The sequence below is a fragment of the Nothobranchius furzeri genome, chromosome 9 (genome assembly GCF_043380555.1).
Source record: "Nothobranchius furzeri strain GRZ-AD chromosome 9, NfurGRZ-RIMD1, whole genome shotgun sequence".
Classification (NCBI taxonomy): Eukaryota; Metazoa; Chordata; class Actinopteri; order Cyprinodontiformes; family Nothobranchiidae; genus Nothobranchius; species Nothobranchius furzeri.
This window is the reverse complement of record NC_091749.1, coordinates 67,636,670-67,663,734: the sequence shown is the minus strand read 5'-3', so window position 1 is coordinate 67,663,734 and position 27,065 is coordinate 67,636,670. Positions and strand designations below refer to the sequence as shown.

General features: G+C 43.9%; 1 protein-coding gene across 11 annotated transcripts in view; it reads right to left on the bottom strand.

The window, feature by feature from the left end:
• The window catches only part of LOC107381556 (serine/threonine-protein kinase BRSK2), a 147,769-nt gene that overhangs the window by 62,525 nt on the left and 58,179 nt on the right, over positions 1-27,065 (bottom strand). For 10 of the 11 annotated variants that reach the window (XM_070555113.1, XM_054731937.2, XM_054731939.2 and 7 more), the window contains exon 2: positions 14,729-14,823. In XM_070555113.1, coding sequence (XP_070411214.1) covers positions 14,729-14,823 — 95 coding nt within the window. Of the gene's footprint in view, positions 1-14,728; positions 14,824-15,190; positions 15,441-27,065 lie in introns of those variants that run through there. The other variant, XM_054731942.2, reaches the window with a different exon arrangement.

Genomic DNA, 27,065 nt, shown 5'->3' with positions numbered 1-27,065 from the left:
CAAAAACACAAACGAGGTGGAAAAAACCGGCATCAACAAAGTCCTAATCAAGTTTTACTTGCATCAAGCAGCAGAAGCTGGGTCACCTGGGGTCACCTGGGGTCACCTGGGGTCACAAGCTGCAACAGTCATCAAGTCAAGTTGTTAACCTGTTTCAAAGTAGTCTCCCTTTCCTCCTCTGTCTGATTCCTGATGACATTCCCCGTTTTTAGAGGAAAACCTTCCTGTGAATTCTTTAAATGAGTTTAGAACTCCAGAGACGTGGGAGCGAACGCCCGAGAGTCCAACAGCGAAGGGAAACGCTCCACAGATTCCAGGTTCAGATGCTACAAACAGCATCTTCTCCAGGTTACCATGGTGAAGCGCAGGGATGAGCTCCATCGCTGCTCCGGCGTTCCCACGCTCCGGGATGGACGGAGGTGAGATGCGTCGTCCGGCTGTCGGATCTGATCATCGCTGCTTTCATCTCCTCTCACACGCAGCGCAGCATGACAGAGGCTGATTAAAGCCATGTGAGGTCAACACACACGCTCTGACGCCGATTTAACTCGATTACGTCCCGTCTGATGTTTTAACGTTCGAGTCAGCGTGGGCCGCCGAGGCCAGGAAGCTCCTGCTGGTCAACAGTAAGGTGATGACATCACAGCTGGTCTGGCGGTAAAAGTGATTTATTATAAAATAAAAATAATTACCACTTATATTAATGAGCACTTGATGTTTCACGGCTCGGGGTGAACGCCGTCGGTGTGACTCGTGAAGACGTTACAGTCATCCAGAGTTCACCGTCTTCAGTCAGGTCACCTCCTTAACTGGGATTTAATCTAATTATAATTATTAGCTGTTTGTTTCATCATCAAACACTTATTAGCTACAACGGTTCACCCCGGCGGTCTCCGGGTCACCAAAACTCTTAGAATTAAGGGTCGAAACCCGATTCTCGTACAGCTCTGGTCAGACGTGAAGATGCCGACTCGTCCCGGCTCATCTTCGAGTTAAATAAAAAATAAAACTAAATTTCCTTGAAAACTAATATTCTGGAAACTAAACTTTTCCCACAGGGAAGGTCAGTCCCCGGAAGTGTGGATCCTTCAAGCGACACACTGATTTTAGATTCAACTGGTGTGACAGCAGGCAGAGGGGCTGTCCGGCAGTCGGAGGGTTGCTGGTTCGATCCCGGCTCCGACCAAAGAATGCTGCTGTTGTGTCCTTGGGCAAGACTCTTCACCCACCTTGCCTGCTGGTGGTGGTCGGAGGGATCGGTGGCGCCAGTGCTCGGCAGCCTCGCCTCCGTCAGCGCGCCCCAGGGCAGCTGTGGCTACATCGTAGCTCATCACCACCAGTGTGTGAATGGGTGAATGACTGATTTTGTTGTGAAGCACCTTGGGGGGGTAGTAGAACCCTGTCTTTACTCTACAAAGACCCGCCGTGGTTCCTGATCCCGACTGAACCACACGAGGTAAACGATCCTTCGGAACCAGCTGATGTGAGTCGCTTTGTTCGTTTTTATCAGTCAGCTGCTAAACATTCAAGCTGGTGAAAGAAACTCTAGTTCTAAAGTTTAACAGTTCAGGGAAGAATTTCGACATTCGTCTGAACACAGCTGCTGGAGACGGGCGGGTTTCCAGGGATTATCCAGGTCCCATGAAACAAGGTGGGATTAGTGGCTTAGTGATGCAAGTTCAGGTTCAGCTCTGGGTTTTTCGCGTGGTTCTGACCCGTGAGTACCGGCCCACTACTGAGACACATGAGGCAACACGTCTGATGTTCGGACTCTAAAAGAACTGAGTTTACATCCGAGTCACTGAATAATCAGACCGGAGCGACCCCGGAAAACCGGCATGGAGTTTTTCAGTCAGAGGACAAAATGTAAGCAAACCATGAAAACTGACTTTAATTAGGGGGGGGGGGGGGGGGAGCACTGCTGCATTGCAGAAAGAAGGTTGCTGGTTTGAATCCCAGCTGGGCGCCCCTGTGTGGATTTTGCATGTACTCCTGGTTCCTCCATCAGTCTCAGACTGTTTGGTAGATTCCTGATAGGAGATGATCCCTCTGAGTGTGATTTTTTCTGTCTGTGGTCCGGCGATGGGGACGACCTGTCCAGGTGTGACCCCGCCTCCCAGAGAGGGGTACGAGCTCCTGAACAGAAGCAGAAAAGTCTGAAGCTTTGGACTAAAACGGGACTACACCTGATACTGGCCACCGTCCAGTCCTGGACAGCGAGTCACTCGATCAACCAGGTGTTCTGGAGCAGAGAAACATCTGTTGATGATGATCGGGAATAATAAAGTTCTAGATGGAGAAACTGAATATTACCGAGAACCTGTCAGGGTAACTTTTGGAGAGTTCCTCTGCAGGCTTCACCTTCGCCTCCTCCTCCTCCTCACCGTTGAGGAGCTCAGAGTTGATGTCTCACACCCACCTCCTCCAATTAACGCCTCCACACGTCACGTCTCCTCCTAATGAATTACGACTCCGGTTCCGGGGCTCTGCCTCCAAATCTGTGTTTAATTGAAACACGATCCAGGGCCGAGGGACACCGCGGACGATAAATTGGAACATCCACCCGCTAATCACACCGCCATCTGTTGCCGTGACGTCCGGGTGAAGAGAGCCCAGCTCGCTCCAGCACCCAATCACAATCAGACGGCGGCTGTCAGCGGTGTGGCGCCTGATTTGACAGACGACACGAAACATTCTGGAGTTTTATGGAGGAACACAAATCTGTTCAGCGGGTTGGACCTGAGACGGAGTCGTAAAACAAGAGAGAACGGAAAAAGAATCCAGATCAAAGGAATGGGATTATAGAAAAAAAAAAAAACAAAGGAAAGAAGGATGAGAAGAAACAAGAAAAAACAAACAGGTTAAACAAGAAGAGATGAAGAAAAAGGGGAGAAAAAAACAGGATGTAAAGAAAAAATGTAACAAGAATCAGAAAGAGAAGCGAGAACGTTTTAATTCAAATTCAAAAATACTTTATTAATCCCAGAGGGAAATTAGAGCAAGTATGGATAAACAACAAATTATTTATAACATTGAACAGGAAAAGATTTCATCCATCCATCTACTGATGCATTCATCTATCCATGCATTCATCCATCTATCCACTCATCCATCCATCATTTATGCTTCCATCCATCTACTCATGCATTCATCTATCCACTCATCCATCCATCATTTATGCTTCCATCCATCTACTCATGCATTCATCTATCCATGCATTCATCCTCCATCCATATATTCATGCATTTATCCATCCATCCATCTATTCATGCATTCATCCATCCATCCATATATTCATGCATTTATCCATCCATCCATATATTCATGCATTTATCCATCTATCCACTCATCCATCCATCATTTATGCTTCCATCCATCTATTCATGCATTCATCCATCCATCCATATATTCATGCATTTATCCATCCATCCATCTACTCATGCATTCATCTATCCATGCATTCATCCATCCATCTATCCACTCATCCATCCATCATTTATGCTTCCATCCATCTACTCATGCATTCATCTATCCATGCATTCATTCATCCATCCATATATTCATGCATTTATCCATCCATCCATCTATTCATGCATTCATCCATCCATCCATCCATATATTCATGCATTTATCCATCCATCCATATATTCATGCATTTATCCATCTATCCACTCATCCATCCATCATTTATGCTTCCATCCATCTATTCATGCATTCATCCATCCATCCATATATTCATGCATTTATCCATCCATCCATCTACTCATGCATTCATCTATCCATGCATTCATCCATCTATCCACTCATCCATCCATCATTTATGCTTCCATCCATCTATTCATGCATTCATCCATCCATCCATATATTCATGCATTTATCCATCCATCCATCTACTCATGCATTCATCTATCCATGCATTCATCCATCTATCCACTCATCCATCCATCATTTATGCTTCCATCCATCTATTCATGCATTCATCCATCCATCCATATATTCATGCATTTATCCATCCATCCATCTATTCATGCATTCATCCATCCATCCATATATTCATGCATTTATCCATCCATCCATCTATTCATGCATTCATCCATCCATCCATATATTCATGCATTTATCCATCTCTGCAACATCCATCTAGCCAACATCATCCATCCATATATTCATGCATTCATTTATTCATGCATTTATCTATTCATGCATTTATCCATCTATCCAACATCCATCTAGCCAACATCCATCCATCCATCCATCCATCCATCTAGTCATGCATCTGTTCATCTATTCATGCTTTCATCCATCTATCCATTCATCCAACCATCCATCCATTCATGCTTCCATCCATCTATTCATGCATGCATCCATCCATCCATCTATTCATGCATCCATCCATCTATTCATGCTTTCATCCATTCATTTATTCATGCTTTCATCCATCTATCCAACATCCATCTATCCCCTCATCCATTTAACCATCGATCCATCCATCTAGGCATGCATCTATTCATCTATTCATGCTTTCATCCATCTATCCAGTCATCCATCCATCCAGTCATCCATCCATCCATCCACCCATCTACTCATGCATCCACCCATCTATTCATGCTTTCATCAATTCATTTATTCATGCTTTCATCCATCTATCCAGCATCCATCTATCCACTCATCCACTTAACCATCGATCCATCCATCTAGTCATGCATCTATTCATGCTTTCATCCATCTATCCACTCATCCAACCATCCATCCATTCATGCTTCCATCCATCTATTCATGCATGCATGCATCCATCCATCTATTCATGCTTTCATCTATTCATTTATTAATGCTTTCATCCATCTATCCAACATCCATCTATCCCCTCATCCACTTAACCATCGATCCATCCATCTAGTCATGCATCTATTCATCTATTCATGCTTTCATCCATCTATCCAGTCATCCATCCATCCATCCAACCATCCATTCATCCATCCATTCATGCTTCCATCCATCTATTCATGCATCCATCCATCCATCCATCTAGTCATGCATCTGTTCATCTATTCATGCTTTCATCCATCTATCCATTCATCCAACCATCCATCCATTCATGCTTCCATCCATCTATTCATGCATGCATCCATCCATCCATCTATTCATGCATCCATCCATCTATTCATGCTTTCATCCATTCATTTATTCATGCTTTCATCCATCTATCCAACATCCATCTATCCCCTCATCCATTTAACCATCGATCCATCCATCTAGGCATGCATCTATTCATCTATTCATGCTTTCATCCATCTATCCAGTCATCCATCCATCCAGTCATCCATCCATCCATCCACCCATCTACTCATGCATCCACCCATCTATTCATGCTTTCATCAATTCATTTATTCATGCTTTCATCCATCTATCCAGCATCCATCTATCCACTCATCCACTTAACCATCGATCCATCCATCTAGTCATGCATCTATTCATGCTTTCATCCATCTATCCATGCATGCATGCATCCATCCATCTATTCATGCTTTCATCTATTCATTTATTAATGCTTTCATCCATCTATCCAACATCCATCTATCCCCTCATCCACTTAACCATCGATCCATCCATCTAGTCATGCATCTATTCATCTATTCATGCTTTCATCCATCTATCCAGTCATCCATCCATCCATCCATCCAACCATCCATTCATCCATCCATTCATGCTTCCATCCATCTATTCATGCATCCATCCATCCATCCATCTATTCATGCATCCATTCATTTATTCATGCTTTCATCCATCTATCCAACATCCATCTATCCACTCATCCACTTAACCATCGATCCATCCATCTAGTCATGCATCTATTCATCTATTCATGCTTTCATCCATCTATCCAGTCATCCATCCATCCATCCATCCATCCATGCTTCCATCCATCTATTCATGCATGCATCCATCCATCCATCCATTGATACATCCATCCATCTATTCATGCTTCCATCCATCTATTCATGCTTTCATCTAGTCATGCATCAGTCTATCTATTCATGCATCCATCCATCCATCCATTGATACATCCATCCATCTATTCATGCTTCCATCCATCTATTCATGCTTTCATCTAGTCATGCATCAGTCTATCTATTCATGCATCCATCCATCCATCCATTGATACATCCATCCATCTATTCATGCTTCCATCCATCTATTCATGCTTTCATCTAGTCATGCATCAGTCTATCTATTCATGCATCCATCCATCCATCCATTGATACATCCATCCATCTATTCATGCTTCCATCCATCTATTCATGCTTTCATCTAGTCATGCATCAGTCTATCTATTCATGCATCCACCCATCCATCTATTCATGCTTCCATCCATCTATTCATGCTTTCATCTAGTCATGCATCAGTCTATCTATTCATGCTTCCATCCATCAACCCAACATCCATCTATCCACTCATCCATCCATATTATCATCCATCCATCCATTCATGCTTCCATCCGCTCCTCCATCCAACACCCATCTCATCATCCATCTGTCCATTCTCAATCCATTACCCATCCATCCCATCATTCATGCATCTATCCATCATTCATTCCATCATTCATTCCATCCATTCATCACCTATCCATCACCATCAGGTCTAAATTCAAAATGAGATGATGGTTTTATTATTTAAGACTTTTTTTTAAAAACTTTTCTAACAGGTTTTGAAAAGATTTGAAAAATCTCAGATTCAGACACTCGTCCCGCCGTAACAAGGTTTATTGATCTTTGATAAGAGGTTGTTTAGAAGTTTAGCTCAACGGTGATTATTTTAGAGCTGAACACACAAATTAAACCGTCTTCTTGTTTAAGTCTGGCGTTTGCCGCTGAACACGCACGCAGATGATATAAAAACTGCTGCAGCTTCGAACGAAGACGAGGAGAGAGCAGAAAGAAGTTAGGAGACATCCACGTTTTACATCTCGAGCTGGTTTAACTCCACGCAGACGTCCGATGAGTGAGATGAAGCCTGCAGCCTCCTCATCCTCACCGCGTGACCCATCAGACAAAACACATTCACGAGCATCGCAGGCAGAGGCGGCGGAGTTCTGGGAAAGTGCACGGGTTAAGAGCAGCAGTGAATCATGGGAGAAGGTCAGATGCTTTCTTCAGCGTTCTTTCACTCATCTGTTCCAGCAGTCCGTTACTCAGAAGGACAGAAGAGGTCTACAGAGCCCAGACGGTGACGTGATTCCCGACTACATCAGCTTTCCTCAAACACAGGAAGTTTCTTTTTTTGGTCATTTCAGTCAGAAAAATCCTGGATCCTGGTTTTCCTCCGTTAGAATCCAACAGAACCAGAACCCTGCAGCTGTGAGTCTCCGTTAGCGGCTCTGATACCGATCTAAACCCGGCATCACACAAACACGCAGGTTTAAACGCAGGTGACTTCTCCCTAAAGACGAGACTGGATCCATGTGAACAGAACCTTTAGTTTCTGATGGAGATGATGGATTCTGTTACAGGAGCGAGTAAACATGGAGGGTAGGTGTCCAAGTCACAGATGATCTGACCCATCCATCTCCTCAGAGATGTGCACCAGCTTCTCCTGGTGGATCCCAACGGGCTTCCAGCCCGGTGAGGATTGATGGTCCTTCCCTTTGGTTCTGGAGTGTTTCCTCCAGCGGGAGGCGACCAGGAGCCAGAGCCACCTCACCTGATGTCTGACGAGGAGGAGCAGCAGCTCTGGATGATGGATCTCATCTGTAAGGCTGAACCCGGCCGCCCAACAGAGGAAGACCGTCGGACTCGGTTTGTCCGTCTTCATGTATAAAAGCACCTTAGGGATGAATTTCTATGATGTTTAACCAGCTGTTTTACACGAGGAGAGCTTTTCACTCGGTCTCAGACGAATTTTAACTTCTGAACGTGACAACCTGGACCTCCAGGCCTGCTGCACCACTGGTTCCCAAACATTTCAGATTCAGACCCTGGAAATAACAAATCTCAAGACATGTGACCCCAGATATTTCTGATTCGATGCTAAAAAGTGCTTAAGGATATGATCAGAATTATCAGAAGGAACAACAAATGTTTTAGAGTCTGGCCATAAGTGACGAAACCCAACGAGACGTGTCTATAAAGGAAAACAGTTTGGTTCCCTCCAGACTCCGTATGCAACAATGGGCCTGCAGAACGTAAATGCGTCTTGAATTATGAACAAAGGACACATTCATATGCTAAACTCCTCGCCAGAATCCATCCAGCGCCTCACAAAGTTTGCCGTGAAAGCAGCCAAGAGAAGGAGGGAACACGCAGCACGTCTGAAACGTCAAACCAAACAGAACCAAGCGGGTTCTTCTCACAACGCCAGCTGACGCAGGAGGAGCCGAGCAGCTCTGATCCTCCAGAGAGGCTTCAGATCTGGTCTGATTCCAGTTCTTTCACATAAACAGTATTTCACTTGGCTGTCTGGACCCAGTTGTGTGAGATCAGAGGCCGTGACTGGGGGCAAAATGCTTCTTGTTGCCGTGACAACGATGCCCCAGTGTTTTCTGAAAATAAACACAAGGCAGGGAAAATTAGGGAAGCCCCCCCCGTAAGGAGGGAAAGGCGGCGTCGACACGATCGCGTCAGCGGAGAAAGGCAGGAGTGATGACGGCAGGAAAAGCCCCAGCAGCATCTGCTGCTTCATCTCCACCGTTCACTTCTAATTAGAAACACAACGAGCTGATGAGAGGTTATGGGATGGGAACGGAGGCGCAGAGCTTTAAACGCGGCAGACAACTAAAGCATCAAATACGTGAAAATAACCTCTGCTTCACGTTTCACAGGAATTTTCTGGGATGAACGGAAATGCTTAAGATTGATACTTTATTGATCTGCAGCTGCCCATTCACCATCACCTCACGCATGTGCACGACGTGCACGTGTGATGGATCAATGCACCGATTCGGTTTTGTAATTACACGTTTAAGCATCAGTTCCTTAAGTCTTCCTGTCGATGAAATCTGCTGTCCTGCTTTTGGCGTTAAAGGACCGTTTCTGTCGGGACTGTTTTAGATGCGACGCGCTCTGAGCCTGGTCACTTCCTGCCTGATGATAGTTTGTGTTAATGAAAGAAAGTTCAAGTTATTTTCGTCACGTTGACGGTAATTTCCAGTTGTGGTGAAACATTAGCATTATTAGCATCAGTTAGCGTGTAGCGGCTAATGCCGTGTCCAGTTGTCCTGTAAGGAATGGACAACGGGGCTGGATGGTAACTCGCAATAAAAACTAAATATCTGTAAACGAATAATCCTGATAAAAGCATTTTCTCTCTATAAACGTTTTTATGGATGTAAATTTGGTTTTGCAACAAAACTTTAGTGTTTTGTGTCAAAAAGGAAATAAAAATATTTCTTGTCACTGGTTTGAACGATCTGCCGGTTTCCAAACCGGCATTCAGTAATATTACTAACAGCCTTCAGGTCAAAGGTCACAGAAAACCCAAACATTTTAATGAAGGAGAACTTTGTTCAGTCAACATCCTGCTGGAATCAGAGCAGCCAATCAGAAGTGAGCTCACCACTTCTCAACGTCGTCATCTCACAGCTGAATTGTCTTCATTAGAAGTTCCTTCAATCAACAACAGAACGTTGTTCTTCAGTCTCGCCAACATCAGGATAAAGACCCAATTAGCTTCCAGCAATAACAGTGGTGGGAGGCGAGTAGTGATCCGCTCGCTCCCCGTTAGGATGAAGCGGTCGTTAAAACCGAGGCAGCCAACGAGTTGGTCACATGACCCCCGTCAGAGCAGAAGCAGCACAAAGAACTTTAATAATCATAAAATCATCTGCTGATACGTTTGTCCCAGATTAAGATGAACCAGTTTGTCCTGAGAAGAAAGATTTAATTCAGTTCAACAGAACAAAATTTATTCTGATGCTGTGAAAAGTGTGAAGTTGTGAAACAGAAATCAGAACTTGGGTCATTTTGGTGAAGCAAGTCAGAGAAATGAAGCTGAAATCTCTCAGATCTGATAGTTTATCCGTTTTTGCTGTAAAGTCACAGTTTTTACTAGCGACGGGTACCGAATTCGGTACTTTTTAAAGGTACCGACCACATTCCACAGTTCCATAGATGATGAAACCAGCGACAGCGATCTAAGTGAGACATCCTCATCTTAATCTGCTCCGGTAGGTAAATAAAATGTTTAAGATAATGTTAGCTTGATTTGTTAGCTTCCGTTCCGCTAATAGTGCGTCCGCTTTCTCCTCGGAACTCCGAATTTCCGACTAGAAGAACATGAACGCGCTCTAAAGTTTGGCTTCACTTTACTAAATGCGACGGGTGATTGGGTGAAGATGAAACCAGCGACAACGATCTAAGTGTGAGGCATCATCGTTTTAATCTGCTCCAGCAGTTAAATAAACTGTTTAAGATAACGTTAGCTTGATATGTTAGCTTCCTATGCCACCGTTGTTATCATCTAATGGTGCGTTCGCTTTCTCCTCGGAAATTCTAACTTCCCAGTAGGAAAAATCAATTTAAAAAAGACGGCAAAAGGAATGAAGATACACAGTAAATTTAGTTCACAGTAAAGATGTTTGCTTCAGTTTAATTATCAGCTTATAAAACTACAAGGACGATGTTAAAATACAAACAATTACATGTTATTTATCGTGATATTTATCAAATATGGTTATACAGTATATTGAGAAAAATATATATTTAATTATAAAAGAGAATTAAAATATTAAACACTCAAAAGTATCGAAAATTGGTACCGTTAAGTACCGGTATCGATTCCTAGGTACCGGGAATTAGTACCGAATCGATTCAAATGTCAAAGGTACCCATCCCTAGTTTTTACAAAATGACGTGTCAAGAGCTCAGTTAGGAGCTAACCGTTAGGGCCCGCTCAAAGCTTTAATCTCTGATTTTATTTAAAAATAGATTTGGGTTTTTATTTGAAAGTGAAAAAGCCTGACGCGTTTTCATGTGAGAACAAAATAATCCACCGTATAACCGAAACGACCCGATCCGAGCCCAAATGAGTCCCAACATCTTTCCACAGCGGGAACTGAAGCGGCGTCCGGCGATGGCGTCACACCCCCGCCTCCCGTTTGTCTGCATGCAGCTGTCGGTCGGAGGCGTAGAAGGGAACAACAATAAACACTAAAGAGCCCCAACACCTGCTCTGCATGCAGCCGTGGTCTGTTCAATAGGTGTGGGAGACATGCGACGCCTCCACCTGCACACCTGCATCACCCTCTGCTCGACTTCCAGCTCCTCGTGGGAGGAGAACACGTTTGTGCCCAGAGCACGGAAACCACAGAGACATGTTGAACACAGACATAAATATTAGAGCAGATATCATCAAATATTTCATCGCTTTCATTACTTCACCCCTCGACGAGCGCACCTCCCTTTGCTCAGGGGTTAGAGAGGCTGCTCCAGCCCGCCTCCAGCTCACACAGAACGCTGCAGCTAGATTCCTGACAGCCACCAGGATGCAGGAACATGTCACGCCTGCCTTAGCTCGTCCCGTCTCGTCTACGATTTGTTTTAGAGTCAGGTTTCAGATGCTTGTTTTTGTTTGAAGTCAGGGCTGTGCTCCGAGCGATCCGTCTGATTTACTCACACGGTACGATCCTCCACGTGCACTCGGATCATCACAGCAAGAGACATCCCAGTCGTTCCACGTGTAAAACGCTCCACTAGAGGAGGCGGGGCTTGCTCCGGCTTGACCTCTTAGCTGTGGAACGACCTTCCACTCAAGGTCAGACAAACACCTTCGCTGCTGGTTTTGAAGAGTCGGATGAAGACTCACTTTTATCCTGTTTGGTTCTGTTGTTCTGTTTCTTTTATTTGTTTATATGCAAGTCTTTGTTGACCCTTGCAGGGGTCATTGGTTTTTTATGCATGCACAGCACTTTGCATGGAGAGTGCTTTAGAAATAAAGTTGTTGATGACGACTGATTAAAGTATATAAACATCGAAAATCTGCTGAAAATGGGAACATTTCTGGAAAATCTTTAAAAAAAATTTTTTTAAGTGTACTCACTGCTCTTCTGATTTTTTATCTACCGATTTTATTCATTTTGAAAATCAACAGTCATCTAAGAACCAAACTTCTGAGGAGACTGAAACTCCGCCCCGAACCCAGGTGACCTTCATGCTGCCTAAAATCAGGAAAAGTGGGAACAGCAGGAGAACAGACGACCATCCAAACAGTCTTTAAGGACCAGGAATTGATTAATAAAAGATCAGAACCAGGACCTGGTAGCTGCTCGTTGGGATTTAAGTCAGTTTATTTATATAAAACAAGTTTATTACAAAAAAAAAATAAAAAATCATATAAAAGCACCCAAACCGGGCGATCTTCTGTTTGAGCTAAAATTCAGTTTTCTGTCGAACTTTTTTTGTTTTTATCTTTTATTTTTGTATTTTTAGAAAAACAGATTTTGTCTCAGTGACAAAAAAAACTAAAAAGAGTAGGTTAAATTAAAGGCGTAACGAGTGTCCAAGTGATGAAGCTCACCTAACGGGGCAAAACCCGTTCTGGTTCTGGGATTAAAAATTACAATTAGATCTCCTGAACGTCTGACTCAAAACCATTTTAAAAGATAACAGGAAGTCAGTCTGGCTGCTGGGAAGGAAAAGGTTCTGAAAAACAAGCTGAGGAAGATTTTCATTTCATCATTTTTCAGTGAAGTAAAAATATTTCTGTTATTATTAAAGGGACTATAAGGAAGTTTGACAGCCAAAACATGAATAGAAATAATAAATGTCTTCTTCATACATTCTCCTGCAATGCCCTGGTCCTGTAGAATGAGCCCTGGCATTTTTACTGTGATTGCCTGTTTTTCTGTAAAATCACAGAAAAAGAGAGATGCTCGGGTCGAGCAGGCTGCTTCATGCGCGTTCACGCTCAGGCATCGCCCGTAGCGTTTGCTATCCGTAGATTTAGCAGCAGAGAGAGAGGCAGTGCCACTTTGTCGCTGTTCCTAACGCCTAGTGACAAACCTAGCTACATTTCTGAGGACCCTTAGCTACTTTCTGTAGAACTTTCTTCTAGATATTTCCTGCAAATTAGCAACAACATAGCCATTTTCACTCCGAACCGTTCTTTGGTTTGACGTTGTTTCAGCTGTCATCAAGGATATAAATGTTACAGATAGTGTAAAGCCGGGCGTACACTGTGCGACTTTTTCACTCGTAGCGTTCAGCTTCAGCTCAAACTGTACGACTTCCTCGCAGAGCAGATCTCACGAGTCGTGTGCTCACACTGCACGACCCAGTTCTCGCATGCAACCTGACTGCTCACACTGTACATCTGGTAGCAACACGTCGGCCCTAAAAATGTGCTAAAAATAGCAGTTTTTACTCAACACGTCAGACTTTTTTGTCTTGCCTGTTGTCCTTCGGGAGTGCTGCAGGAGGACACACAGGGATTTATGGGGGTTGGATGAGGAAAACGAAATAAAGAAAGTGAATCTGTGTTTTGTGATCAGTTTAATTTGACATGAACACGACAAACACGCTTTCTTGACAATCTTTGTGAGTAAAAAAACGTGTAGAAACAAAAACGAACAGCGTGTGTTATTAGGGAAATAGCGAGCGACCGGCCGGCGTTGATGCAGGATTGCGCGCGCATGCGCCTTGAGCGGTTCTGATACTTTTTGGATCGTAGCTGCTCGCAGCTGCTCGCAGCGCCGCTTCAACAGTACGATACCCTCACGAGGGATGAGCGAAATACTAAACACACCAGAAGTCCCTGCGACCTCACGACTGCTGATCGGCGGCTGGTCACGTGGTGTTAATCGCCTCTCGTAACCCCCTGTACACTACACAACCGCTCGGCGCAAAACTCGCCCCGATGTCGTGGATTCTCGCACGACTGGAAAATCGGCTCAAAAAAGTGAAAAAGTCGCACAGTGTACACCCGGCTTTAATGACCTGGGTTTGATTCTGGATGTGAACATAGTTTATTTAGAGTTTATTTTTTACATTAATGGTATATTGTTTACAGTAAGATGCCCACATTTTTATTTGAGACTCGCCGAACGGCATTGAATTCACAGATAAAAAAGATGTGGGTTCAACTTTCATTTTGGAACAATTTTTCAAGCAAGGGAAGGGAATGATCTGAGCATGCAGGAGGACTGACCCATCATAAACCTTTGTCGGCTGTGCTGAAGAGAAAGGTACAGAACCACATTATTTCATTAATTAGCTGCACGTTCTCCTGTCCTCTGTCCTCCGGGCCACACACACACACACACACACACACACACACACACACACACACACAGACACACACACAGACACACACACACACACACACAGACACACAGACACACACACACACACACACACACACACAGACACGGGACTGTTTCAGCGGTTATTTTCGTTAAGGAGTGTGCACGTACAGTATGCGCGCCTCGTGCACGAGCCTACTATTGAAGCTGCCGTTATGCTTTTGGCCTGAGGGGGCAATCATGAGCATAAAAATTCAAAAGTCTGTAAAGTCTCTTGAACAGAAAGGAAATAAGGAATTAAGGTTTAAACTTCATAGTTTTTCATAATAACTAAATCTAACAAAATCAGAATATTAATTTCACTCGTTTTATTTTCTGAACACGTTTTAAAAGCATCTTTACTTCCTTTCAGGCAGAAACGAGACGAATCCATCAGAGTTTAAACAAACTTTGACCCAGAGATGCTTTCATGTTCAGGCGGAAAACCCACCATCTTACCTTCATCAGAACCGACTCGCTGAGCTTTTCTCGGTTGACGATCTTTATGGCGACTTTCTGACCCGTGACGCAGTGAATGCCCAACTTCACCAGACCTGAAACACAAAGAAATCACAGTCATGCCGGAAGTAGAAAATAAGATTTCAGGAGTGAGTTTAACAAGAAGTTCCAGCAATAAAACATAAATATGCAGCTTTTTTTTCCTCGTAACTTCACATAATAAATCAAAAAGCTTGAAACACGAAGATCGTCTGACCCCAGATGATTCTCAGGAATAAAAGGAAAGGCGTGCAGACGTCACCAACAGACAACAGGACTGATCTAAACAGGAAGTCTAAAATGACCTTTGGATTCTTGTTGGAAACAAAAATATAAAACAAACATGAATATAAATTCAATCAACACTTGATGGGTTTTGCTGTTCCTGCTTCGGAGCTCCTAAAAGATCTCCTCTGAGCTCACCTAACACCACTCTCATAGCAGAAATGTCAACACGCGATCCCTTCATCTCGTCGCCGTCACAACGTCCTCATCCATCCTCATCAAAGCAACGACACCAGCCGGCGCGTCTCACTTTGTACCGAAGGTCTTCTGCCAGCAGCGGAGATGCCGCCGTACATATGCACCTCATCATTACCTCACGCTGCATGTTCACCCCGGAGATCAGTCTGAAAGGTGATTTCCCTACGGCCTGTGTGTGTGTGTGTGTGTGTGTGTGTGTGTGTGTGTGTGTGTGTGTGTGTGTGTGTGTGTGTGTGTGTGTGTGTGTGTGTGTGTGTGTGTGTGTGTGTGTGTGTGTGTGTGTGTGTGTGTGTGTGTGTGTGTGTGTGTGTGTGTGTGTGTGTGTGTGTGTGTGTGTGTGTGTGTGTGTGTGTGTGTGTGTGTGTGTGTGTGTGTGTGTGTGTGTGTGTGTGTGTGTGTGTGTGTGTGTGTGTGTGTGTGTGTGTGTGTGTGTGTGTGTGTGTGTGTGTGTGTGTGTGTGTGTGTGGTTGGCAGCCTCGGGGCTCTTTTAAGTCACCGGTTAGAACAAGAACAGGATGACATTCTGGTCGAATCTCATTGATCTTATGATCTTATTGTTGCAGAAGCTTGATGGTTTAATCTGCCTACAATCACTCTTGGTGAAGAGAGCCCTTTAACCCCCCCCCCCCCCCCCCCCCCACACACACACACACACACACACAAAGAACCAGACCCAAAGGGCACAGACAGGAATCACTCACACTCCTTCATGTGTTCATGGTCAACTTGTTCATATTGGTCCATTTGGGTCCGCTAGGTCCTAGTATCTCGGGGTCTTGTTCACGAGTGAGGGAAAACTGGAGCGTGAGATCGATAGGCGGATTGGTGCTGCGTCTGCAGTGATGCGGGCGTTGTACCGGTCTGTCGTGGTGAAGAGAGAGCTGAGTCAGAAGGCGAAGCTCTCGATTTACCGGTCGATCTACGTTCCTACCCTCTCCTATGGCCATGAGCTTTGAGTAGTGACCAAACGAACGAGATCGCGGATACAAGCGGCCAAAATGAGTTTTGTCCAAAGAGTGGCTGGGCTCTCCCTTATAGATAGGGTGAGAAGCTCGGTCATTCGGGAGGGGCTCGGACCAGACCCGCTGCTCCTCCACATCGAGAGGAGCCAGTTGAGGCGGCTCGGGCATCTGGTCAGGATGCCTCCTGGACGACTCCCTGGTGAAGTTTTCCGGGCACGTCCAACCGGGAGGAGACCTAAAGGTAGACCCAGGCCGCGTTGGAGGGACTATGTCTCTCACCTGGCCAGGGAACACCTTGGGATTCCCCCGGAGGAGCTGGCCCAAGTGGCTGGGGAGAGGGAAGTCTGGGCCTCTCGCCTTAGGCTACTGCCCCCGCGACCCGACTCCGGATAAGCGGATGAAAATGGATGGATGGAGGTCCTGGTTTTAGTTCATGTATGGATGTTTGCTTGCAGATGCTGCCGTGTAATCCATCGTTACTCCGAGTCGTTAACGACGCGCAGCGACATCACGTTTGATTCAAACTCTGTAAAACTGGCTGAGTTACACGTTGATGTTTGCTAAAGCCGCTAACCAGCTGTGGCGGCCATCTTGCATCAGGTTGTAGACACTTATCCAATGATCTCATCCTCAGAGCTTTACTTTTCTTTTTATTTATACAACGCCCAATCAGGAACAGTCGTCGGTTACAATTTAGCGACAAACTAGATCAGATTAGCGGTTAAAAAATAACTCAAACACTTTTTATTCTGGATCAAAGATGTGATAAACGACCGCGTATGTTGGATCTGAGGGTGGAACCATCGGCCCGTGAGTCCAGATCATCACACATGGACTCAGCCACAGAAATCTTTACACCCAGAGAATAATAGCTAAGTCAGCAGCAGTCTGTTTCGGTCTGACGGCGTTAGTGCACAACCCGGTTAGGATCCCATTAATGATCTAATCCGCCCGTTCGATGGGACCGGAAACGGGACAACGAGCATGCGATCTGAACAACAGACACCACCGTGTGAGAGCCCGCAACCAGAGCAGTCCGGCAGGAGAGCGCCAATCTTTAACCCGTCAGCTCAAATCTGTTCCCGTGGAGTTGTGTTACTTTTGTGGTCGGATAAAATATTTCATTGTTTATTTCTTTAAGCTAAAGTTAGCTTATTTCATAAATTCATTCATCAAGGTACCGGGTCCAGGAGGGATACCCAGAGCGCGGAGCTCCTCCCAGTAGACCCAGAGGTGTTCCCAGACCTCCGGAGAGGGTTTCCTCCAAGTGGGGAGTGTTTGGAACACCTCCAGAGGGAGGCGACCAGAAAGCTTCCTCATCACCATCTCAGCTGGCTTCTTTTGACGAGGAGCAGATTCCCTACAGAAGAAAATGGATTTTGTCTCCTGGATTCTTCTAAATCTTATGACCCCCAGGAAAGGGTTCAGACGGACATGTGAACCTTTCAGCTCAGCTCCTCCTTTAGTACAACAGACGAGATTCAGACCCATCACTCCAGGTGGAGACAGACTCCAAACCTATTTCCTGTTCTGGGCCGTGGCTTCAGAGCTGGAGGAGCTGACCATCCTGCCGCCAAACCTTTCCAGAACCCCGAGGTTTCCCAATCAGGATCCTTCCTTAACGTTGCTAAGCTGAGTCCCATTCTGTCCCGCTCTGAACTTGAGACAGTTCTCCACACCTTCATCTCCTCACGCTTAGACTACTGTAACTCTCTTATCACGTGTCTGAGCAGAACCTCCCTGAACCGTCTACAGGTGGTTCAGAAGGCCTGTGCTCGGCTTCTGACCAAGTCCTCCAAATACACCCACATCACCCCGCTTCTCCTCCAGCTTCACTGGCTGCCAGTCAACTTCAGGGTTCATTTCAAGATCCTGGTTCTGGTCTATAGGGCCTTACATGGACAAGCACCATCATACATTGGTGATCTTCTTAGTCCCTACACCCCCAGCAGGTCCCTGAGGTCCAGTGATCAAAGCCTACTGGTTGTGCAGCACCAGGCTAAAGGTCAAAGGTGACAGATCATTTGCTGCTGTGGCCCCCAGACTCTGGACCTCTCTCCCCCTGAGCCTGAGATCAGTGGACTCAGTGGACTCCTTTAAAAAGCAGCTGAAGACTCACTTGTTCAAGCTGGTTTTGTATGACCTTCTTCACCTCTCTCTCTTTATTCTGCTCTCCCCACCTATTCCACCTTCCTCAGGATCCACTGATTTCCCTCTTTCCTGTTCACTCTCTCTCTCTCTTTCTTAACATTTTCTTAATCACAATTGTCTCTTTTTGCTCATTTTAAATATATTTTTAACCATTTTCTAAATTCTTTTTTATATTTTTACTTTTTTTTTGTGAAGCGCCTCGTGATTTTTATCTTGAGAGGCGCTATAGAAATTATATTTTCTTCTTCTCCTTCCTTTACACGACGACACCTTTGGCTTCGTGAACTTCAAACGGAAACAGAGATGTGAGTAACCTGGTGGAACACAGCAGGATCCTTCAAACACAAGAGCAGGACTTCCATGATGAGTCCTGTTGGTGTGTTTCCACACACCAACAGGAAGTAGAGAGTAAGCCACACGGGACCAGCGAGAGTCGTACGCATGACTTATCTCCACTAAGAACCCATCTGTGATCTCATAATCATCTGCAGAGTCTTCCTCCTCCCATTATCACTCCTCTGACACCTAAATGTGTGTTTTGGTGTCGTTCTACGAGCTTTACGGTTTCCATCTCACGGTATGAAAACCATAAAAGGCCGTTTATGTCTGACATTTTTCATTCTGCCTCCTGGTTATTACAAACAGAGCTGCAAACTACGCCCAAAGTAATAATATCTGACATTTTCATACCAAGAAACATCTACTTAGCTTCTCCTCGTCTCGGTTTTCAGCCAGGACGGCGTCGTGACGGCGCTGGCATTTGTTGTGAGGAACAACTTTCTCTCGTTTGGTGATTTATGAACACGATAGACAACGAACGCAGGAATGGAAAAGTTCATCGGAGGCGCCTAAAGACATCAGCTGAGGGGCGGAGCCTGAACCTAAAGACTTAATTAGAAAAACAGAAAAAAGCTCAGGCTAGATTTCCTAAACCCAGTCAGCAATGACCCTGGGAAGGTTAAAGGTCATTTCCAGACCGTCTGGAATCCATCGTGTTGCTGAGAGAAAGATTCATCGCGAGGGGTAAACCTCTTCATCTCAGCAGGTCGGAGGTCAAAAGAGCCAAGAGCTCCGTCTACAGGCCTCAGCAGGTGAGAGGTTAAAGGTCATGAGACCGAATCAAACAACAGGAAATTAGATTAGATTAAGTTTATTTGTAAAGGGACAGTACATATTAATGGACATATATATGATTATATATACGTAAATATGCAAGATTATAGCCAAGGCTAATTTCCATCTCTAGTCCCTCAGCAGGTTGACAGCTGCTACACATGTGTGAATACAAACAATCAGGAAAACAAATACAAAACAATGTTGTGATCCTAAAATTAAAGAAAAAAAAAAAAAGAATAAAAAGATAAAACATTTCATAATACACCCTAATTTGTAAATTAACTACTTCCGTTTACCCTGTATTAAAACTTAAAAAGTAGCCGCACAAGTTAAAATTTTCCACATATACATATAAAATATAGTCATACACCATTTAGCAGCAAGACAGTATAATAGTCCCCACCTCAATGGAAAAACACTCTTTACCTTGTCCTTAAATTTGCTGTTATGTATTCTGTTGATGTTGGATTGTGTGAACAGATTTGAGTATCTAAGAGCCACAATTTAAGTTCTTTGCTAAAAGAATTCACAGAAGTACATTCACGGATCGCTGCTGGAATTGTCTTCCATGTTCTTGAGGCGTGATAGGAAAACTCCGTCTGTCCAAAGGTGCTTCTTCTGAAGGGGATCAGACAGTCACCCCTGGAACTCGCCCTGGTCGACATGTTGTCTTTTCCTTTTTGTTTAATGTACTCTTGCAATGGAATCGGAGCCAATCCATGTAATATTTTAAACATAAGTACTGAATCTGTATATCTAATCATGTGTTCCCAGCTCAGTATTCGGTATTTTTCAAGAATTCTGCAATGATGATGCGCTTTTTTGGTTTTCTGTCTAGAACCTTTAGCGCTTGCTTGATTATATGCTGTAGTTATTGGTTTTAATGTGGTTTTGTTTACCTTTGTCCAGCTGGATATACAGTAAGTCATGTGTGCAACGCTCTTCTCTTCGGTCTTCCTCACAAATCCCTCCAAAAACTCAAACTTCTCCAGAACTCGGCAGCCCGCATCATTTCCAGAACTCCCTCCTTCCACCACATCACCCCTGTTCTTCAGCAGCTCCACTGGCTCCCAGTCACTTCCAGAATCCAATTCAAAATTCTGCTGTATACATTCAAAGCCATCCATAACCTAGCTCCACCGTACCTCTCAGACCTCCTTCATCCTTCAACCTCCACCCTCAGGTCCTCCTCCTCCATCCACCTCTCAGTCCCACCTTTCCGTCTGGTTACTATGGGGAGCAGGGCCTTCAGCCGCTCTGCTCCCCAGCTCTTGAACTCACTTCCTCCTGACCTCCGTAACATTGATTCCCTCACTCTCTTTAAAACCACACTCAAAACTCACCTGTTCCGTCTAGCATTCCAATAGTTACTCTCTTTGCTCCAATCCGTCTGTTTGTTTTATGCTGTTTTATCTTTTATTGTTGTGTATTTTATCTCTGTAAAGTGTCCTTGAGTGTTCAGAAAGGCGCTGTTGAAATAAAATGTATTAATATTATTATTAAAATAAAGTTTAGTAATAAGTTTAGTAAGTAATAAATATCAGAGCTACAGTTTGATTTAACAAACAAATGAAATCAATCTGAAGCCTCCACCAGCTCAACAACCTGCTTTTCATCGACTCGCCTCCGTAATCAGATCGATCCGCAGTGCTAATCAGATCAATATCTCCAGGACCTCTGAACTCCCCCGGCTCAACTCGTTTCTCATCAACTCGTGCGTGTTTTCGGCCTGAGTGGGAAGTCTGGGGGTGAAAATGACTTCCAAAGCCTCAATTTAGCTCCTTTAATGAAGAAACTCCAAACAGCCAGACAGGAAGTCACAGGGGTCACCATACAACTCCAAATCCCATGGTGCACTGCTCCAGGAAACAACCAATCAGAGAGCAGCATCTTCTGCTCACGGGAATGAATAAAAAATCAATTTCATATAAATCAAAAAGCTGCCGTTGCGTTTGTCTCCGATTCAGGGTTGCTCTGAATATTCAATCCGCCGTCACCGTGGAAACAGACGCCAGCGTTCGTGGGTGATGTCATTCGTAACGACTATAAAACAGATTTCTAACAAATGGGGTGAAGTACGAGAAACCACGAGTTACCGAGGTTCGTTTTAGAGTCGGTGTTCCGAACGGAACGCAGAAAGCAACCAGGATCCCGACAGCGTTCCTGTTTGTGCTGATTGTTTTCTAATTGGAACCAGGAGGTAATTCTGCTGAGTGATTCAGATCCAGCCGACCTGCTGGAAGGCACAAACACGACCCCGTTACCGGGAGAGACGAGTCCTCAAATTAATCCAATAACTCCTCATTTATAAAGGGAATACAAACAGCTGAGCTGCAGGAATTTCACCTGAACAACCTGAAGGCAGAATCTCCTAACTAGGACACCTGAAGAAAGTCAGACCAGAGCAAAACTAATGAACACAGACCTGATAATTCTCCATCACTCATGTGAAACTAAAACAATAAAGATTCAGTTTGAACTTCAGCAGTTTCCAGCAGATTATTAGTCAATTAGTTGTCCGATAATCGGAAGGTTGCAGGTTCGATCCCGGCTCTGGACAGAGAATTCTGCTGCTGCGTCCTTGGGCAAGACACTTAACCCACCTTGCCTGCTGGTGGTGGTCAGAAGGACCGGTGGCGCTTGTGCTCGGCAGCCTCGCCTCACAGGTCAGCTGTGGCTACAGCGTAGCTCATCATCATCAGTGTGTGAATGGGTGAATGATACACTGTAGTGTAAAGCGCTCTGGAGTCCTTACTCTGAGAGGCGCTATACAAGTGCAAGTATTTTTATTTTTTTATTAATCAAGTCGTTTATTTTTTGAGTAAAATTAACAAGTCTCGAGTCTCGATAACGCGACAAGATGAGGCGTCAACAATAAAGATCTTCACTGTAAAAATAGCCGTAAATTTGATAAACCATGACAGAAAAACCCGTCGACCATCAAATGATCTAAAACTGCAGCTTTTACGCGAAGTTGTCTTATATAAATTAATTGGTGACAACAGCCATTTGTACACATTTTCTTTGCAAAAAAATTCATAATTCCTCTGTACTGTACTTCTTGCATTATTTTTAACGAAAAATGTTCTTAAAGTTTAAGATTGCGACCCCAGCTGCCGGCGTTTTACCGTAAAATCTACGTTATTTGTTTTTACAGTGTAAAACAGATAAACAAGAAGAAAATGACGAGGGTGAAATCCGAGCGTGAGAGTTTGGTTTCTGGAAATCAGAAAAATGCGAGAAGTAAAGAAAATGTGACCTTTGTCTTCAGGTACTTCATCAGTATGGTTAGAGTTTCTCTTCTTACCAGCGCTGGGCGATACGGCCTAAAATCAATATCACCATATATTGAGGGTTTCACCTCGATAACAATAAATGGACGATAACTACAGATATGTGTGGAAACTAAAGTTGTCCACTAGATGGGGCTGTCACATGTTTACGTGACTCAAGGCGGTACAGCTTATTAAAGGGACATGAATGCTGCCAACCTACACACATCTTTTCACTTTTTTATTATCAATTGTATCGGCATGGGAAAAATTATCCCGATAAGTGTCAAAAATTTCGATAACGATAAATTTTTCCATTCACTGCCCAGCCCTACTTCTTACCTAAAAGATCTTTTAGTGTTTTTGTAAAAGGTTTTATATGATTTGTCTTGTTTCAGCAGAAATATTAAAAACATTCCTGGAAGAACTGGATGTTTTACATCCGGCTGCTACTGCTGACATTAAAAATCATCCGACGTACAAGAAAACCCAACACCATCTAATCACTTCTTGTTCCACGTGTCTTTACATCTGATATAATCCGTTTCATCGCCAGGCTGCTCCGTCTGAGCGGAGACTTCCTGCTGATGATCAGGAGAAAACATCTGTATGCCGTTGTTTTAAACAACTGTTCTAATTTCTTAAGAAAAAAAAAACGTTTAAAATAACATCATCCTGCAGTTCAACCCTATAATCTGTGTGTGTGTGTGTGTGTGTGTGTGTGGGTCGCTCTCCTGTGTTAACAGCCTGTTTGTTGACCTTTAGAACCCCTCCCCCCACAAACACCTTCCCATATTCATCACACAGAGGTGGCAATCTGAGGACAAAGTGACACACAGTTTGTTTCAGAAGTGTGAGACGACCCGCCGCGTGTCGTCACCGTTAGCTCTTCACAGATGAAGCACGTCGGATGAGAAAGACTGAAACAGAAAACCGGCTCTTCGTCAGCTTTCCTTCATCCTGGATCACTTTGCAGGGTATCTGCAGGTTTAAGGGAGCCCAATTTAAGACTTTTTAAGACCTTTTTTAAGGCCACTTTGACCAAATTTAAGCTATTTTTAAAATTAAATTTAAGCTATAATTTCCAGCTATTGCCTGGAACCGGTGCTAACCACGTCGTGAACGTGGGATTAGCCATCCAATTACCATTAAACTTGCACTTCCCCATGGCACAAGCTCCCACTAGCTTAACCAGCTAATGTGCTCAACTAAAAATAGCCCCCTTTCACAACCAACTGAATGTGTACGGTTCCGCTTACATCATACACAAAAAATGCTGAACACCAACTAGAAATTCACGAAAATTTTACAGAAATAAAAGAATCTTGTTTATTGGGTCTTTGGTAATTTAAGACCTTTGGAAACTGTTTTTAAGGATTATTTGTAATTTTTAAGGATTTTTAAGGCCTTAAATTTGGAAAAGCAAATTTAAGGCTTTTTAAGACTTTTTAAGGACCCGCGGATACCCTGCTTTGTGTAGAAGAGGCGAGACTTCAGCTATGACTCAAACCCGACCGTTTCAGAGAGAAGCGCAACGGACCAGAGGGTTTGTTCTGAGAGGGTGTGACAACAGACGGCAGAAAGCAGCTCTTCTCCACTTTTATAGCAGCACTCAGTCCAGATGTTCATTGACGTGTCTGGTTAAGTTTTTTTTTTAACTGTCAAAAGTGTAACAAAAACGTTCCTTTCACTCGTTTCTTCAAAATGCCAGAACACTAAATAGCTCCGCTCTGCCACCTGCTGGTGTACACCAGAACGACCTGAACTCGCTGTAACTCGGATCCTCTCAGGTGTTTACCGAGGAACCGGCGGCAACAGGAATTTACTTTACCAAAAGGATTTTTTAAATAATTATTCTAAGAGTAACAGCTGATCCCCAATCAATCAAATAACTAAAACAAAATAAAAACATTAATCACCTACAAAGAACTTAATAAAGGGTCTAAACGGGAAATCTGTTAGCAACGACCTACCCAACAGTCTCGATTCTCCTTAAAATGTAAACTTTAATTGTTTCCCAACTCAGTAAAACCGTTAGTAGCTTCCTGGGGTTGTTCGGATCCGGGAGTCAAGAACGATTTTAAAATCCAGATGTGACCACCCAAAGGAGAGATCTACATCCAATCACCTGGGAGGCATTTATCCTGGTTTTTGCTGCCTGAACACAATTTGGACCACACTAATGAACCACCTGATGTTTAATTACACTTCTGCTTTAATAATGATTAACTTGTAAAAGCATTATTAAAATGACTTTCATGAAAATGACGAGGTGAAACTTTATACCAACTCCAGGAAGCCCGAACTGAACCGGACCATCAGAACCATTTTGAATAGGAAAAACAGAATCAGGCCATCAGGAAGGTTTTTGGTGACCCTGCTGAAAACTCCAGCATATGTCGTGTTTTTCATCAGGAGTTTCATCCTGTAGCTGTCAAGTGAGGTGCACCTGTACAAGTCGTCATATCCATAACAGGACCAATGTAAACTCACGCAACCACGCCTTTTTGCACCAGGCGTGTCCAAACCGTGGCTCGGGGGACATTTATTGCCCTTGGATTGAGTTTGTGACGCCCCACTTGAGTTTTAAAAACGGTGAGTTTTGTATGTTGTTGCTGTAGATCGACACAATTAACATTTCTTTGTTCAGATTTTTTACCAATATGCCTAATCTGGATTTATTGTGTGGAGCAGAAATGTTTAGAGAAATCAACACACACACACACACACACACACACACACACACACACACACACACACACACACACACGCACACACACGCACACACACACACACACACACACACCAACATTCAAGCATCTTTCCCAGTAGTTTTTATTATTTACAAACCAAAATCCAAATATGAGGATTTAAAACAATAAATATAAATAAACAAACTAAACAGATGTTCCTAAAACCCACACAGCTGATCTTTTCTTCCTCCAACAAAAAGCGACGATGGAAGCAGGATGAAGAATCAGCTGATGGCAGCGACTCCAAACCCGAGGGATCGTCTAAAAGGCTCCTCCGTTTCTCTTTGTTAACATCTTGAGGTGAAACAAGGAAACTGATGAGGAGGAGGATAAAGTGAGGACAGTCTGTCATCCAGAGAACATCTGGAGGTCTGCCGACGGACCTGTGGTCTAAAAGTCTGAGCTGTTTACATCCTGATGCACACGGCAGAGCCAAGAGCTCACCCATCATTACATATTCATTTTCCTGTCGCCTGTCAACCAGAATCTGATCGATCCTCCTCATGTAATCCCCCCCCCCCCCAATGCTTTCAGTCATCATCGGATCTTTTGTTCCAGGTGAATGTCTGAATCAACGGGCCCTGATGTTCCGTGTCATTGGTTACCTGCCGCCCCAGCATTCCTTCACCAAATCTCCCAACAACCGTAGAAAATTAAATCGCAGGAAAACGAGCCGAAACATTGATTTTATAGCAGGAGCGAGGCGTCGAGTGCAGCTCAGCTGTCTGGGTTTCAGCTCCGCTCCAGGAAACAAATATCAGGTTTGAAGAGATCAAGGTTTGTTGCATATTTATACGTTCATGCAGGTGATGAAATAAACGGCCGGAGGCAGTTTGAGCTCATCAAGGTCTCCTCTGGATGTTTCCACATCTAATACTAAACCTAAGGTCACCAGAGGGTCCGTTAGGAGCTCCTCTCCACCTCTAACGACTAAATCTGGTTAATATCCAAGCCGTCTTAAAGCCACTATTTCACTTCTTGCTGGTTCTGGTTTGTAAACGAATCTTTTTATACGACTAGTGTCCTATTAAAGGAAAATCAAGTCATTAATGTGAGGGCTAATGGTAAAACCTACAGTTATTTTAAAAGAATACAAAAGATAAAATTAAAATGTTTTTTCTAAAATATGTATTTATTTAAAAAATGTAATTAAAAAATTTTATCTAAAAAAAAAAGTCCTAATTTTTCTATTTTTAGCAAGTCTAACTGAATCCTTAATACTGGTACCATCTCCGGACCCCTAGTGCTGTACAGAAAGCCAACAGTAACTAAATGTACCGTCAGATCCAGCTTCTCTACCTTGAGACAATTAAAGATAAAAATCATCTAATAGAGTCACAAGCAGTGACTTGTGCCTTTATTACCCAGCTGGATCCCTCTCACACGTTTATCAGTATTAGCGGTCCAAACGGGCTCAGCGTTTAACCAGCACACGGGGAGAGAGCACCACTCCTGTTTTATCACCACTTCCTGATCATTTTAAATGTGTGAAGTTGTCTCTGGTAGAAATGAATGCCTTGCAAGTCGTACTCGGGAGGGGGGAGCCCAGACGCTCAAGGAT